The 16,332-nt window shown below is 32.0% G+C and overlaps 2 protein-coding genes and 1 long non-coding RNA gene across 4 annotated transcripts; 1 reads left to right on the top strand and 2 right to left on the bottom strand.

Annotated features, from left to right (window-relative positions):
• Positions 1-180: 180 nt before the first annotated feature.
• On the bottom strand, positions 181-1,999 carry LOC112522764 (transcription factor bHLH75-like). Its single transcript, XM_025132071.1, has 6 exons — positions 1,688-1,999; positions 1,470-1,589; positions 1,287-1,352; positions 1,108-1,176; positions 925-1,005; positions 181-279 (listed from the first exon to the last, which is right to left on the bottom strand). Exons 1-6 carry the CDS (start codon positions 1,997-1,999, stop codon positions 181-183), a joined length of 747 nt encoding a protein of 248 aa, XP_024987839.1.
• A 7,110-nt stretch (positions 2,000-9,109) lies between these two features.
• On the top strand, positions 9,110-10,337 carry LOC112523087 (transcription factor MYB62-like). Its single transcript, XM_025132528.1, has 3 exons — positions 9,110-9,245; positions 9,350-9,479; positions 9,617-10,337. Exons 1-3 carry the CDS (start codon positions 9,110-9,112, stop codon positions 10,254-10,256), a joined length of 906 nt encoding a protein of 301 aa, XP_024988296.1. The 3' UTR covers positions 10,257-10,337.
• LOC112523090 lies at positions 9,906-14,355 on the bottom strand. 2 transcript variants are annotated; one of them, XR_003070240.1, is made up of 5 exons: positions 14,070-14,355; positions 13,226-13,851; positions 13,004-13,132; positions 12,070-12,161; positions 9,906-9,993 (listed from the first exon to the last, which is right to left on the bottom strand). It is a non-coding gene; the product is annotated as an uncharacterized LOC112523090 (long non-coding RNA). The 2 variants fall into 2 exon arrangements; XR_003070239.1 differs by having other exon boundaries at positions 9,925-9,993; positions 13,004-13,851.
• Between the last annotated feature and the right edge of the window lie 1,977 nt (positions 14,356-16,332).

The raw sequence follows: 16,332 nt of genomic DNA, 5'->3' as shown, positions 1-16,332 counted from the left end.
ATAACAAGAGTTATTATACCACAATTCTCTTTCTCAAAGCCATATCTTAATCTTCAAACAAAACATATCATTTAAGTAATCGACAAACACATTTTTTATTTATTTTAGAATCAAAAAAGATCGAAGACAGATAGATGATAATATATATATATATATATATAGTTGTATTCATAGAGTTGATCAAGGAGACCATGTCGACTGAAAGGGAGGAAGGTCTCCTCCTCCATAGCCTTCTCTAGCCATCCTCTCCATCACTTGTGCTTCATTCCCATTTGTTCCCTGCAACGTTATCCTTTCTGCATTAACTTCAATTCTCTCTCTCTCTCTCTCTCTCTATATATATATATATATATATATGCATTCAATGAAATTAATATTTATGATATATATACAAAAATATTTTTTTATCAACCTGAATATCTAGCTCGTTATGCAAGCCGACTAATTCCTGGGTGACTACCTGTTTTATGGGTAGTCAAGAGTCACCACATTTGAACCTCCCGTGACCACAAGGGGATTTTATTTCTCATTGAATTTAAACATATGACCTCCAGACACTTTTAACCTTTATTTTGGTTTATATACAAAATTATTGCCTTTAATAAATTAAAATTCATTTGGGTTTTGCCCCCATTTATTTATCCATTTAAAATATTTATTTCACTAGTTTTATTGATACAGCGTGAGAATATCGAAAATGCACATACATGAATAGATTTAAAAAGATACAAAGCTAAAACCATAATATAAACTTTAAACATGTTGGCATTTGGCATGAAAAACAGAATACGTAGTTAATGGTCTGTATCTTTACGTGCACACAGGTATATTCAGAATTCATTCGTGAAGAAGAAAAACATGAAATCATTATATATATATATATATATATAGTTGCAAGATTATATAAGCTAAAGACGATGTTACCTTCAATGTTTCCATATCCTCCATTTCAGATGAGTTGAAGTCGTAAAACATGCTTGCTGCTGAAAGCTTCATTGAAAGAAACTAACGACCAAATAATAATTACGAGTTAATAAATTCTTCAATCTTGAATTTAATTGGTTTAATTCTTGTAAAAATAAAAAAGTGACAACACAATTAAGTCACCTCGATTTGGTTCTGCAATGATCGAACATAGTTGATTATCACATCCAACATCATCGACATTCCCATCGTCTATACAAGAAGATCATCGATCATTTTATAAATTAAATAAAATATCGGGAAAATCCCAAATAAAATCAAAGAACAATTTTGTATGAACATGCATGAATAAGAATAAACACCTTATAACAGCCTGGAACTAGATCTTGCAAACGTCGTAGTTTTTCATTGATTTTTTCTCTTCTCATCTAATCCAAAAAAGAAGAAGAGATGCATAATTAATTAGCTCTAGAAATTTTGTGTTTTTGGGCTAAAATTAAATGTGTTTCTTTATATTTGTAAGTGAAAGAACATATGAAACGAACCCTTTCAGCCAAACTGTGACTATCAGTAGCTTCACCTCTCTTCGCTCTCACATGAACAACCTCTCTCGCTTTCTCCACTCCGGCTTCGTTGTTCTTCTTCCGCTTTTTAACACCATAGTCCTAGATAAACCGAATTAAAATCGTACATATATAGTTAACAAAAGGATTTATAACAAACAAACACACAAAAACATGGAAACGAATCAAGAAAATAAAACCTTGTTTTCTTCGATAAATCCAGGGCCGAAGATGGGAGGATTGAGATTCATGAAGCTTTCAACCCTGGTAGCGATGCCATCGCGTTGAAGCTGACCAAACACTTCTGTTGTTGTTGGGAAATGGTTCATAGGATCACCATTGAAGTTAAAGCTCGGAATGGCTTCAGTACCATCTTGTAGAGACATGTATGCAAGAGGATGATGATGATCTGAGAAATTGTCAGCAGACACAGGAATAAACCCATGAAGATTAACATCAAATGAGCTGAAATTCTCAAGCGCAGTGTTCATATTGTTGTCCAGCAGCCTCATGATTCCCAGAGGAAATTGATCAACCATGATAGAGTTCTTACTTTAATTAAAGACATGCCAAACTGTACTTGTGTAAGAGGACACAGAAAAAGAGATGGGTGGTACCCAAGCTTCTCAAATCTTGATTGGCTTGCCTTGATACAATAATTAGGTTTTCCTACTTTCAAGCTCCAAACTTCAACTCAAACTTACTAGGGTTTCTATTTATAGAAACTTGTTGCTTTTCCATTTTACTACTAGGTATATGGTGATAGAAAGTTTTGTGGGTACACATGCATTCAAATTGATAGATTTAGTGATATAGGACCACAAGATGGCTTTTGATCAAGTATGGGGAATTTTGAGGGTGCATTGCCATTGATGCATATTTTGGGGCTCAATTTTCTTGGAAAGGGAATGACACTTAACTACTACTACCCATAACTATCAACCTTTCTTCCCATTAAGCTTTTTTATATCAACACAACACATTATTGGCTTATTCATCCATCCATCCATCTTTTCTTTGGTAAGATGTATATCATAAGTTACCAACCTTTTGCATTGAAACTTTGTCACCTTAATGTTAATGATCATATAAAATGAGAGGTTAATTGTAATTAATGTCAAAAGGCCGTAATGTAAAAAGCTTAACCTTGACGTGAATGTATTTATAAAATACGTTGGTTGTTCGTAATTGCCCATGCGACCAAAGTTAAAAGAATATTGTAAATTGAAAAACATCAGTATTGTTTCTTACCTCTTTTCTTGCTCATACTATATGACGCCTAGAATGTCTAAGTGTTGTAATAGAATATTTTATAGAATATTAGTTTATAAAACCAAACTATAAAAATGTTTCTATCTAAAAACGTTACAATAGGTTTATACGATGTTTTTAACGTTTTAACAAGTTTTTAGGATGTATATATATATATATATATATATACACACACACACGATAAAGGGATAAAAAAAACTAAAAAACGCCTTAATAATCATTCATTTATACAATATTTATATGCGTATAACATGTATACGTGCATAGAAATCAGGAAACTTCTTCAATTACTTATACGCACTTATTACCATACAAATGAACAGCTATTAAGATATTTCTTAGTTTTTTTAGAGGTTTTTTTCCTGAACGGTTGAACCTATCTCTCTCTCTCAATTATATATGGGGTTGGGTTCCGGTAACAATGAAAATTATGCTGAGAAGGATAAGAAAGGATCTGCACCATTTGATCAATCTTAATTGAAGATTGGCAGTAATGTGGTGCAATGGAAACGGAGCTGATATTGGGAAAGTATTGGATCCCACATCCTCAACGACCCCCGTTTAAGCCCCCACCCCCGACTATTAATTCCCAAGGGGTTTGGGAAACCCATTGAGTACCTGTTTAGTTAAAAAAAAAACGTAATTTAAAATTAAAAATGAATCTTCACTACTTTAATTACCAATATTGAAAATCAAATACATTTGTTAGTTAATACTAAATGTGTGTGTGTGTGTAGAGAGAGAAAGACTTGAGATCGTGTAAGATCAGACTGCTTTCGTAAAACTATTTTTTTATACTTGACATTTCACAATAAAACACTATAAATGTTATATATATGTGTGTGACGTGTGTGTGTGTGAGAGAGAGAGAGAGAGAGAGAGAAGAGGACGGACTATTCACATTTCATTTGATGGTCATGGGATAATTGTATATATATATATACACACACACACACTTAGGACCATGTGAGACTAAATTGTTTTCGTGAAACCGTTTTTTCCATTTAAAACTTCACAACAAAACACTGTGAAGGTTACCTTCACAATGTTTTACTGTAAATGTTCAAGTTTTTTTTAACTTCACACGATTTTACTATGAAGTTTCAAATATAAATCTTACTTTATATGAAATAATTGAATTATATATATATATATATAGAGGTTGATTATTATACAACCCTTGTCATTTGTGCAACCAATACAATCTAATCTCAACCGTCCATTTCATTTGATTAATATGTGATTTTATAGAGGTTTTTATTATTTCCTAATATAAAGTATTAATCATAATTAATGAACTGTATTCATCTTCCATAAATATTTAAATCATAATAAATGAACTTTAATCATTTCCATAAATATTTCAATTTATTGGGTTGCATTGGTTGTACAAATACGATAGGTTGTATTTGAAATAAACCCTATATATATATATATATATATATATATATATATATATATATAATTCAATTATTACATATAAATTAACATAAAAGTAGTAATGACTTATTAATGATAATATATCCATATTTGGTAGCTTGTGTAATTAGTCTTCAATTACCAGAAAATTTGGAATAAAAAGGCTGCTCCGCCCCTACTTAATTTCATTATTATAAGTCCACTCCACTTGCCAAACATCGGACAACCCAATCTTACATGCCACTCGATTTGGTATAATATCAAAAAATTTCTAATTTTAAATATCATGTACCAATCAATTATAATTAGTACGTAGAATTTTATATTGTGTATCAATAACCTGTATTTGGTACCAAGTTAATTAATGGGTACCAACTTTTTTTTATTGATACATGTCGATATTGGTTTTATATAAAATTCAAGTTATATAATTAAAGTGTGATCTTTAGTTAACCAGTTTATTTGTGTTAACTATACAAACTGTTTAGACCAATAAAAATCAATCTAGTACCATGATTCATATATTCATGTTTAATTAATGATTGGGGTAAAATAGTAAGGTTATGTTTTGTATTACTTTAATGCATTTAAAAAGGAGTTACGTTACTCCTTGAATTTAGTCATTTTAATATTATCAATGTGTTGTAAGTTATATTGTTTATGATTGCTCATAAATGAATGTATTTTGAGAAATAATCAATAACATTTCGACAATCAACATCCTTAATAATGAGTTCGTTGTGTTTGGTGATTGTGCGATATGGATGATCAACATGATAGCATCAGTCAAATGCATGAATGTGCACTCAACTGTTCAACAATGAACATTGTTCACATTGGCAACTTGTTCATTGGTGAACATTGTTGACCAGTCACACATACATACACATTCAGGTATGTGTTCACTAATGAACATGTTCACATATGTTATATTTTCATTGGTGAACAATATTCATAAAACTACTCGTATATGACAAATGTTCATTAACACGACATATTCGCCGTTTCTCTCCCAACAACGACATTTTGAGTGAATTTGCAGTATGCCAATATGGTTGGAGCACTCATTGGTAAAATACAGTTTCTACAGTACGATTGAAGTGATTTTAAGACGTATAAAGTTAAATGGGAAGATAAAAAGAGTGAATGTCGAGCAACACAAATAAGGAGAGACAACTACACTTCCTTACTCTACAAATTTCCATTTCAAAGCTTCAGCCCTTTTGCAAGTATTCGTTTAACCAAAAAATGAATTATAACACGTCAATGTAACTGGTAAGATTTAAGATTCGTGTCTGATTATGTAAAAAAGAAGAGATTTGCATAGGTCTTGTAAGATAATTAAGTAAACAAGACGGATTATATATTACAATAAAAGAATCAATTAAATAATTATAAGAAAATCAGATAACGTATTATTTGAAAATTTGTTTTGTTTTTCCATCAGCTACATCAGATATTATCTTTTATTCTTTAATTTTGACAACAATTAAATGATATAATATAATTATGAGAATTTAAATATAATAAAATGTAAATAAAAATTCGTGAAATCTTCTTTAACATCTTGAAAATAAAATTATGAGTAGACTCCAAATTGGTCCTCGTGGTTTGTCAAAATAAACTCTTTTTCTTTTTACAATTTCGAAATTACAAGATAGTCATCATGGTTTGTAAAATATCTGGGTTTGGTCATTGCCACTAATAGTCGTGAGTTTTACTGTTAAATAAAGGACATTTGTGTCATTTACTCAATAAAAAAACCATAGGGATAAAATCGCTTTTAATTAGGTAAAAGACAAAAAATTAACGAAATTTTTTACCATTAGATAGAAAGACGAAATTTGGACATTTTTGTAAACCACGATGGCCATATTGTATTAAAACTACAGAGACAAAATATGTTATTTTTGACAAACCACAGGGACCAAACTTGTAGTTTACTCTAAAATTATTCACAAGAGTGGGATATGGATGTTCAAGTGGGCCTGATTAAGCCCACTAAGGAAAAGAAATGCAGGTCTTTGTTTCATAATATTTTCTACTTTTTTGGATATAAAAAAGTTTTTGAAAAATGTTTGTATTTTAAAAAATCAAAACCAATTTACTGGTAACAGTTACCACCATCACGTACCTTATCGGGTAACACAGTAAACGTTTACTGGGTAAAAATCTTTTCCTTCACGTACCGGTTACAACCAACTGTTCTTGCTATGTCTTTTACCGGTATAAGTGACACCCGATAAACGCTTACTCAGTAAACATTTATGGTCCCTTTAAGTTTTCAGTATCCAGTATTAAAAAAATACATTCCAAATTCCATTTTTATAAAAGAGAAAATAACCTCAACTTAAAAGATGGCCCAATAATCATCCAACATGTTACATAAATGAAAGTGATCCCCAATTTATTCATATTCTCAATCATCTCTTTGTTCCAAATGGAGCCATTTCCATAGCCTCTCAATTTAGCCCCCCACCTTTGAAACCAACTTATAGATGTTCATATTGGAATAATGAATTGTTTCCCACACAATAAAACCACCCTCTTTAAATGTTCGAGAATTTTATTTAATTTTTTTTTATTTGGAGATATACAGATAATTTCTGAAAATATATACTGACGTTTGACATATATTTTACAGTCTGAAATATGATTTTTTTTAAAATCATTTTTGTTAAACAAAAAAAGATTGAAAAATTGAAGAATGATAATGAAAAAGACACCCATCTCCAAATGGTTTGCTCAAATGTGGAAAAGCCATAAATAATGTATTGATATTACATGTATCACAATCTCACTTGCAAATGACCCCTACCATCAAAACCTATCCACAACTTGCACTTTTTACAAAATTGATACACTTTTAATGTTAAATTAATTAATGGAAGATATCACCACCCCCAACCCCCACCTCCCACCTTAGACATATATTATAATATGGCATAATTAAATAATAACTGTTTTGTTTGTGATAATCGTGAGATTTGATCTCAACCATAAATCAAAGGTTAAATTATGAAATTAAGAATTTTGGTAATTTTAACTTAAAATATTAATTAAAGGTATTTTAGGGATTTTATAAATATACACGTTGTGATACCTACAAACGATATTCACTGTGATACTTAGATATACATACAAGATGCACAATATGATACCATTTTGTAAAGTAATGAAAATAACGTGAATGCACACTATGATACGTTTCATAAAACAAAGAAAATACATTGTGAACGTTATCACTATGATATATTTTGATTTACAAACGTCTTTAAAATACGATATGTATTAGGTAATTGATATACTAGGTAACTATAATTAATTAAATATTTCCTTCTAAAAAATTTAATTAAATATTTTGATTAGTTGTCAAAAATAGAATTGCTATATTATCATTTTAGCTTATTTATGGAATGTCCTTAAAAATCTCAAACGGTGGTTCACATTGGATCTTACGGCTACCACAAACTAATCAGTTCTCACTTGAATAAACAATACTTTATGCATAAAAAAATGTTTTTAAGAGTTTTTGTCAAATGCTTTATAATATAATATAGATATATGAATGTATGTATGTATGTGTGTTATCTGTATTTTATATAATTATAAGTTGTACTTTTATCATGATGGTATTTAAGAGCTTGAATGAAGATTATGGTTGACATCAAACATTTTAAGGTCATACTTAATGCAATATAATTTAGGTATTTTTACATCAATTCTAATTTAAATTACATTTTTTTAATATTTATTTCTTAATAAAAACATGACATAATAATAAAAATACCTTACTTTGAAAATAATACCACAGGAAAGCAAACAATATTCAAAAAGATTGAATACATACGTTGATGATAACGAGTGTGAACTAATTGAACCGTCAATTAAATGTAGCAGCCAACTATTTCAGTTTTTCGTCGGTCTAAAAGGGTAGTCATCATTTGTGCTCATCAATAACAACCCACTCTCATTGTCAACGTTACTATTAGTATGCCTTTTACTTCAACAAGAGAAAATATATTTTTATATTTAAAAGAAATAAATTATTGTAGACCTCTAACAAATTCAGCAAATATAGTTTACTGATCATTAGATACATGTTTTGTCGGTACGAATATAGAAATACAGTGTATTAACATATTCAGAAATACTGATTATATTAGATCAGATAAGATGTCGTAGCTTTAATCTTGATTCTTTGGAGAAACAAGAGAAAACCCCTAGGAAAAAACTATGGGGACCTCAATTCTCTTGTCATACTTCATATTCTTCGTACCAAAAGTTTGAAAAAGACAATACACTTTTATAGTTATAGCGTATGTTAAATTATTCAAGGCAAATATAAACAAGATTCTTAGTCAAGCACGAGTCTTTCATAAAAATCTCTACTGCAAAAAGACACGAACATTGAACTTAAAGGGAATCATTCCTCTTGAAAATGTCGTAATATGAGAAACTACATCCGTCTCTAGAGATGTTCCCGAAGGCATCTCCAATGGATTTCGTCTTGTGGAGGTATTTTTATTCTTGTCCGTTCTTTAATTATTAATATAATATCTATATTTTATGGAAAACTATTTTTTAGGTAGAAATGAAATAGATTACAAATCGATAAATTTCACTATCTGGTATTCATTCGTATAATAGAAGAAGGTATATTTATTAATATACTATGAATAATTAAATAAAAATACATGTTTTAAAACATCATTGAGCCGTGTATTTATAAGAAAAGGTTTTGAAATTACTATGGATTTATAAATTTGTGGGAAACTTTAAAGTGTAGGGTGTACTTCCCTATCTTATATTTCAACGTTTACAATAAAACCCTCTTGGGGATCTCTTTATAAGTATGTAGACCTCCATTTACTTTTTTTTAAGTCTACCTCTTTTTTCCTTCTTTCTGTTTTAACTCCCAACAAGAAAAAATGGGTGGTTCTTGCAATGAAGCAAGTTTTGATGAACTAAGAAGAGGGCCATGGACACTTGAGGAAGATGATCTTCTTATCCATTATATTACTTGTCACGGCGAAGGTCGTTGGAACTCGCTCGCAAAATCTTCAGGTATGAAAAACGTCTCGTGTTTTCTGGCTTTTCTAATGGTGTAGTTTGATATTCTTCGAGGGTTTTGATCTGATTTTATTGGGTTATTTGATTTCTGTTGACAGGATTGAGAAGAACAGGGAAAAGTTGCAGACTAAGATGGTTGAATTACTTGAAACCAGATATTAAGCGTGGAAATCTTACGCCACAAGAACAACTCTTAATCCTTGAACTGCATTCCAAGTGGGGTAACAGGTGATATTATATGTATGAGAGTATATATATATATATATATATATATATATATACACACACATGCACGTATGTATGTATATATTTTTATCTGAACGTTCTAGAATTATCTACTTATTTTATTCTTTTTTGTCTTCAAGATGGTCGAAAATTGCACACCAATTGCCTGGAAGAACAGACAACGAGATAAAGAATTATTGGAGAACAAGGGTACAGAAACAAGCACGCTACCTTAAGATCGACTCCAATAGCAAGAGGTTTGTGGAAACACTTAGACGATTTTGGATGCCAAGATTACTTGAAAAAGTTGAACAAAACTCATCATCAACATCATCATCATCATCAACATCAACATCATCTACATCAACCCCGGAAGTCGATCAAAACAACTTGAGCTCTATATTGCAAGCCGAACAAACCCTAATTATGGCATCATCATCGCCACAACCAACCAAAATGGAAAACCCTGCTTCAAGCTCAAGCCTTTGTTCATCAGATTCCATGGCAATGGTTTTTCCTGAAAATTCAAACCTCCAAATAAACCCTAATGGAGACAGTGCCACCTGCTACATATCATCAATCCAGAACAATGACTGTAATTACCATGTGGGTATCAATAATTTTGACATGGACTTAACCCCTTTGGACATGCACGCAGTGGGACCAGCTGGTGACATGACAGTCCCAGAGTTCCAGGTGGCAGAAGCAGATTGGATGAAAGATGATGACTTGGCAAGCACATTTTGGAGCATGGATGAATTATGGCACTTTAGGAATTGAAGTAGGCAGAATGTTCCTAATGGTCGTTGGCCTTGATATTATATATAACTATAAAATCCATAAAAAAGACGAAATTTGCTATAGCATGCACTTGTATATTACGCACTTGTGATTGTATGTGTATATATAATCAAGAAACAGGTATCTATTGATGAGCTGACCATTTATGTGAAAAGAATCCCAAGTGTCAAAATCTTATCAAGAAACGTGCACAAAGGAGAATTGCTATATGCCCAATTTAGATTGTTTGATAAGGAAAATTATTGTCATGTAAGAAAAAAAAAAAAATATATATATATATATATATATATATAGTCAAGTCCGAGAACAGTAAATAAATAAAAGAATAAGAAAACGGTCGAATCACATGTGATTTTACACTAAAATCACGTATAAAATCACATGTGATTCACACGACGTGGCTGCGACTTGAGGTCGCGGGCCACATTGCACGCACACACTTCCATCGCCTGTTAGCAAAAAATCACATGTAAATTTGCACTAAATTTGGCTGTTTTCGTACTCTATTATTTAGTTACTGTTTTCGTACTCTATTATTTAGTTACCGTTTTCGTTTGAACCTTCCTCTATATGTGTATGTATATACACATATCTTTGCATATACACACAAAAGCATTAGCATAAGATTTATGGAATTAAAATCGGTTAATGTCATGGATATTGGAGTAAGTGTCACATATTTCACAATTCTAATCAATCAAGCATCAATTTAAATAAAAGAAAAGATGCAATTTGGTATAAATAAGATGATAGATTAGATGAACACACACAATTAAATAAAAGATATATGTAAATGATTTGAAGCTTCATTGGAAGATAAGCCATGATGCACAAAAGTTGTGAAAAATGTTAGGTTTACATTAATATCTTTAAGCATATGAGTTTTTTATCTTCAGGATGTGCATATATGGTATGGCAACAAAAATTAAATAAACACACACACCCAATTTTCTTATTGGCCCAATTTTAACAAAAATTGGAATATATGATGATTGGGTTTATTAATATTATTTATTTCAAGTTGTTCCATTTACATTAATTAATCTACATATATAATTACTAATACTTTTATTAGAATTATATAATCAAAGAATATATAAAAAAGTAAAGTAATTTGTGAAAATGAAGAAGATGCATGCACATATAATAAGTGGGAACTGAAGAAATGCTTCCCCCTTTGCAAGTTGCAATCCAATCCCCTAACTTCACCATCACACCTGCGACTCTAACCCATCAAATGTGAGTGGACGACTCTTTCTTACTTACTTTTATGCTTCTGTACTTGTAATAATCATTTGCTCTATATCTCTATCTGTTAAACTACCAATAACCCCCTTTCCTACATATATGTTCTTTCTCACACATGTCGAAATCAAATTTTTCTTTTTATATTTTCAAGATAATGTATTGACCCGGACGAGGCGTGTTCCCTTCTAAACCTTAGAATTTGTTTACCATAATGGTTTCAACATAAAGATTAACCTTATTAGTTTCACTTTTTATAATCATCAAACCATTATCTGTACATGGAAAAACCAAGTATTTCTAGTTGATGCAGAAAATGAGACACTAGTCCTTGCATCATTTCGACTTAACTTGAGTTGTCATCTTTTCTATCACAATCAGGTGATCTTTTTCTTTGATGTGACATAAACACCAAATTCATGGGCAACTAGAGAATGAAACAAGACTTTTCAAGTATTCATCACATTGTTCTAACTCCCTACTTATCATGCCAATCAAGGGTAAAAGAAATGAATTACAGTCTTCATCTTAGTACAAGTTAACTTACCTCATATGACGGTTGTTTGTGTGCACAGTTTCACTTAAGCATGCCATTCTCCAAGCCTTTCAGACTCAAATTAATCTTCGACTGCCTCATTTCTGAGGAATGGTAAAGCATATGCATTTGGTTAAAATCATAAGGTTATGCAGACCTTTTCATGCACACAAATATGTAAACCAACTTTAAAGATGGTTGTTAACATGTTAAGCACCAAAGAAAGAATGGTTAATTGGGCCAATTCTTTGCATCAAGATTCATTAGTGAATTGGCCTCAAGATTAGTAATAACCACCTTAGAAGAAGGAAAGCCATCAAACATTTAGTGGCCGTTTTATTTAGTTCTTCATGGTACTCAAGGCGTTTGGAACATATTATTCTACAAACACTGCAGGCAGTCATTAGATCTCTAGTGCGATAAACATGGAAATTGTCTACTGCTAGTGGAACTACAAAAATTACTACACATTTCAACCTTCTAGTAACTTCGACCCCTGTAATAAAAGCATTTATCAAAGTTGTTGATGTTCTATGCCACAATCCTGCTAGTGTCATCAATCAAAGATCATCCCAGCCATTAGCATACCAATTCAACTGCAACAGAGACCATAGTGCCTGATCATTAAACACTTGCGAAAAAGATACAGTACCAACTGATATATACTCCCTGCATACTGAGTTATTGTCTTCATGCTTTGATATGACAATATGATGCGTCTAACGATATTTTACCCTGTTTACTTAAGCTCCTAAGTCCTAACAGTGGGTGTGTATATCTTTACATCAACTCATGAAAAAATTTGAAATTTCCGGCATTTTAGAAAGGCATGACTATAAAACTAGTAAAGTATCTAATGTTATGGAAGAGGACAAGCTTGGGAAAGATCTTGAAAGAGAAACAGAAGATTACAGTATCCGTCTTAGTGGTAAGAAAAATTACTCACCTTATGCTTCGATATCACTGTGGTTATTCCAGCATGAATATTCCGACACATGACGCAGGTGAAGGCCAAGAGCGTCCAGTAGCATTAAGCTTGTCTTGTCTCAAATTCAAGTGTGAGCTATGCAAGACACTAGATAGCAGCGCAATAAAGCGGTAAAAATGGTTTTCCATCAATGTTGGTGAGACAGAGGAAGGACAGAGATTGAGAATTTTGGGCTTATACCCGTACATGTTGCTGAACCACCCGTTGAGTTTCACAATTAGACTTCCAACTTCCAAGTGTTTGAGATTGATCCAACATAAACAAGAAAAATTAACTTGATATAAGATTCCTATCTTTTGAGGTATGAGTTTGCTGCTTAACAATTCTATTAAGGTATTATTCCCAATATTTCATTGTAAAAGTTCTATATTTTAGGAATATCGCCCTTCAGAAAGACATAGTTCTACAAAAACAGGCTCCTGAATAGAGGAGCTGTGAGTTGCTCACGACAAATGTCATAACATTGCATAGCAAAACTATTGGCCAGCAATGTGATGTATATGAACTAATGTTTATATAATCAAATATGCACAAATGAAGTGTTTGAAGAAGAAGAAGAGTGAAAGATGAAATCAATAAGAAATACCAAGTGTGTGATGTTTTCAAGACAATCTACAATGCAATGTGCATAATAATACCAATTAAGCATTGATATTAGTACTACCTCTTTAATGACCGACATGAGATTGGAAGCAACCTTACTGTTGGCAAGGGTGTTCTCAGCAGTGCGTTGTATGTAATCCGATCTTCAGAAAGAGGTCCAAAGCTTTCCCTCATTGTCACCACTCCAAATTCTTCCAAAAACCCTACATATTCCAAGCAGTGCTAGTGATACGATTACAGCAAAATATGAAACCCTTGAACTAACCTGCTGTAAGAAAATTAAAATTGGGGAAAGTAATGGAGCATTGATTCGCCAAAAAATGATGATATATTGATGAGAGATCTCACAAAGATCTAATCGTGGTTACGATTGAAAAGATGCAAGACATCATCTAAATGTTACAATGAGAAAGAAATTAACCTGAGATAAAGCTCTATACACATCATAATTGAAAACGAGACCACTGAAATCACATCCACCATTATCTCTACTATGCCAACGATCCCAATCTTCCAAAATGAAACAGGAGCACAGAAAGGGTTTTGAAGTTGATTTCCAATCACTCAACTGAAGAATGAACAGGATGCAGATCGAAAATCCAATTTGATCCGACCCAATTCAGAATCGCAATTGAGAGTATTTGACCACTAATCTACAACAAGCGATTGGAGATAACCCAAGGAATGAAAAACCATAACCGATGGCCGGAGAAAAAGCCGTCGGACGTCGACAACAGAAAAACGGGAAAAAAGAGTAAACTACAAACTTAGTCCTTGTGGTTTGTAAAATTAACACTTTTTGTTCCTTTCGTTTTAAAATTACAAAATGGCCATTGAGGTTTGCAAAAACGTCGGATTTTAGTCCCTTTCTCTAACGTCAATTAAAAATTTTCTTTAAATGAAAAACAGTTTTGTTCTTTTTTTATTTCTATGTCTGTTACCCAATTATAAAATTCATTTTGATTGGATAAAAAACAAAAAAATTAACAAAATAAAGAAAAAAATCCACCTATTTGATGGTTTTTAACGCCCTTTAAAGAGCGACAAAATATTCAGCAACTTTTACAAACTATGATGGTCATTTTATAAATCTTAAACTATAGGGACAAAAAGTGTTATTTTTCACAAACCATAGGGACTAAATTTATAGTTTACCACTTAACCCCGGAAAAAACAAAAAGACCGTTGACAAGGTCAAAATCATATCCGCTTAATAATTAAAGGACAAAATTGCCCCTCGAGGGGCGTATGGGGTAACTTACTGGTGAAACATAATTGTTGTAGCAGGAGGGACCAATTCAAAACAAAATGAATATTCTAGGGTCTAAATTGGTGAAGTTTTCAATTTAGGGACCAATAAATAACAAAATTCAAATAAGAAGGACCAAGCATGATAATATTAAGGATTATGAGATCAAAATAACATTATTTCGACAAAAAGATGATTACCGGCAACCCTAAGTCCCATACATAACTCGCTTCTAAGGACACCAATGTGAAGACTTTGTTTTGACTCACTCAGCGGTTGAGGCTAGCAAAGAGACTTGGGATCGAACTTATGACATGTCTTGTATTTGAGCAAATCCACACCACTCATTTACCAATTGAGTTATATGCTAGATGCAAGATAATGTTATTGACAAGTTGTGATTAATATTTTTTTTTATCTGAAAATGATTAAAAAAAACAACGATGGCAATTTCCAGTGCAATAAAATGCCTTTAAATACGACACTTATCGTTTCAACTTGCAACATTCTAACACGTGGTAGGTTTTCGCTGTCAAGTTCATCTTAGAAATTATGACATGCATTAATTGTGGTTCGTTTTTTATGTCGTGTGGTTTGCTCTATAAGTATATCCCAACTCTAGTCTTCATTCAAGTTAGGCATGCACACCAGTTCATCTGTCTTGGTTAATATCGTGCATCGCTAGATGAGTGTCCATACTATCGTTATTTATTATTCAAACAGAAATGATTTGTACACATTTATATCCTTTGATAATGCACATGCTTTGGATTCAATGACAAAGTATGTGGGTCAAATCAATCTTTGCTGGCCATTATACCCGACCCCAATTTGTATTCGCATGAGTTGATCTTATTGTTTTTTTTTCACCTCGAGTCGACGTTTTCTCGTAGCCCATTAGTCGTGATGCAATTGCATTTACTATGCCAATGGGGCTCTTGTTTAAGTGTCGATGTTCCTTCTTCTTTTGTTAAGATTCTAAGAGTTCTTGTAATTCAATCACGAACAACGTTGTCTTACACATGTTAACAATACAAGGGTCTGTTTATTAGCAACTTAATGAGCTCAATGATATTCACAGCTTATTCGGTCAGTTATACATTACTGTTTGGTAGTTGCTTAATGATATGGAAAGTGTCTTATTCGGTAAACTTCTAGAGGAGCTTTCTCGCAGAAAGCAAAGTTTTTTCAAACATGTCTCTTCCAATTAAAAAAACGATCCTTTCGTCTATTAATAAAAACCTTTCCAAATAAAAACGTTCTCAATTTATACAGACAGATTAATCCACACAGACAGATTAGTCCTTACAAAAGAATGAAACATTGTTGTATAAACAATAAGTTGCCCATATTCACTTTTTGTCTATGGAAGGGTTGCAATGTCACCCTCAAACTTTACCTTTTGAAACCTTTGGTCTCAAGCTTGTCCTCCTAA

Source organism: Cynara cardunculus, assembly GCF_001531365.2.
Source record: "Cynara cardunculus var. scolymus isolate 2C chromosome LG 12, CcrdV1, whole genome shotgun sequence".
Lineage (NCBI taxonomy): Eukaryota > Viridiplantae > Streptophyta > Magnoliopsida > Asterales > Asteraceae > Cynara > Cynara cardunculus.
The sequence above is the reverse complement of the archived record's forward strand: the minus strand, read 5'-3'. Positions and strand labels throughout refer to the sequence as shown.

Excerpts from the sequence above, each read along its gene's own strand:
- LOC112523087 (XM_025132528.1), top strand. The coding sequence starts at position 9,110 with ATGGGTGGTTCTTGCAATGAAGCAAGTTTTGATGAACTAAGAAGAGGG. Across the intron at positions 9,246-9,349 it reads CTCGCTCGCAAAATCTTCAG|GATTGAGAAGAACAGGGAAA; the intron begins GTATGAAAAACG and ends TTCTGTTGACAG. Across the intron at positions 9,480-9,616 it reads CATTCCAAGTGGGGTAACAG|ATGGTCGAAAATTGCACACC; the intron begins GTGATATTATAT and ends TTTGTCTTCAAG.
- LOC112522764 (XM_025132071.1), bottom strand. The coding sequence starts at position 1,999 with ATGAGGCTGCTGGACAACAATATGAACACTGCGCTTGAGAATTTCAGC. Across the intron at positions 1,177-1,286 it reads TAGTTCCAGGCTGTTATAAG|ACGATGGGAATGTCGATGAT; the intron begins GTGTTTATTCTT and ends CTTCTTGTATAG. Across the intron at positions 1,006-1,107 it reads CATTGCAGAACCAAATCGAG|TTTCTTTCAATGAAGCTTTC; the intron begins GTGACTTAATTG and ends TTTGGTCGTTAG.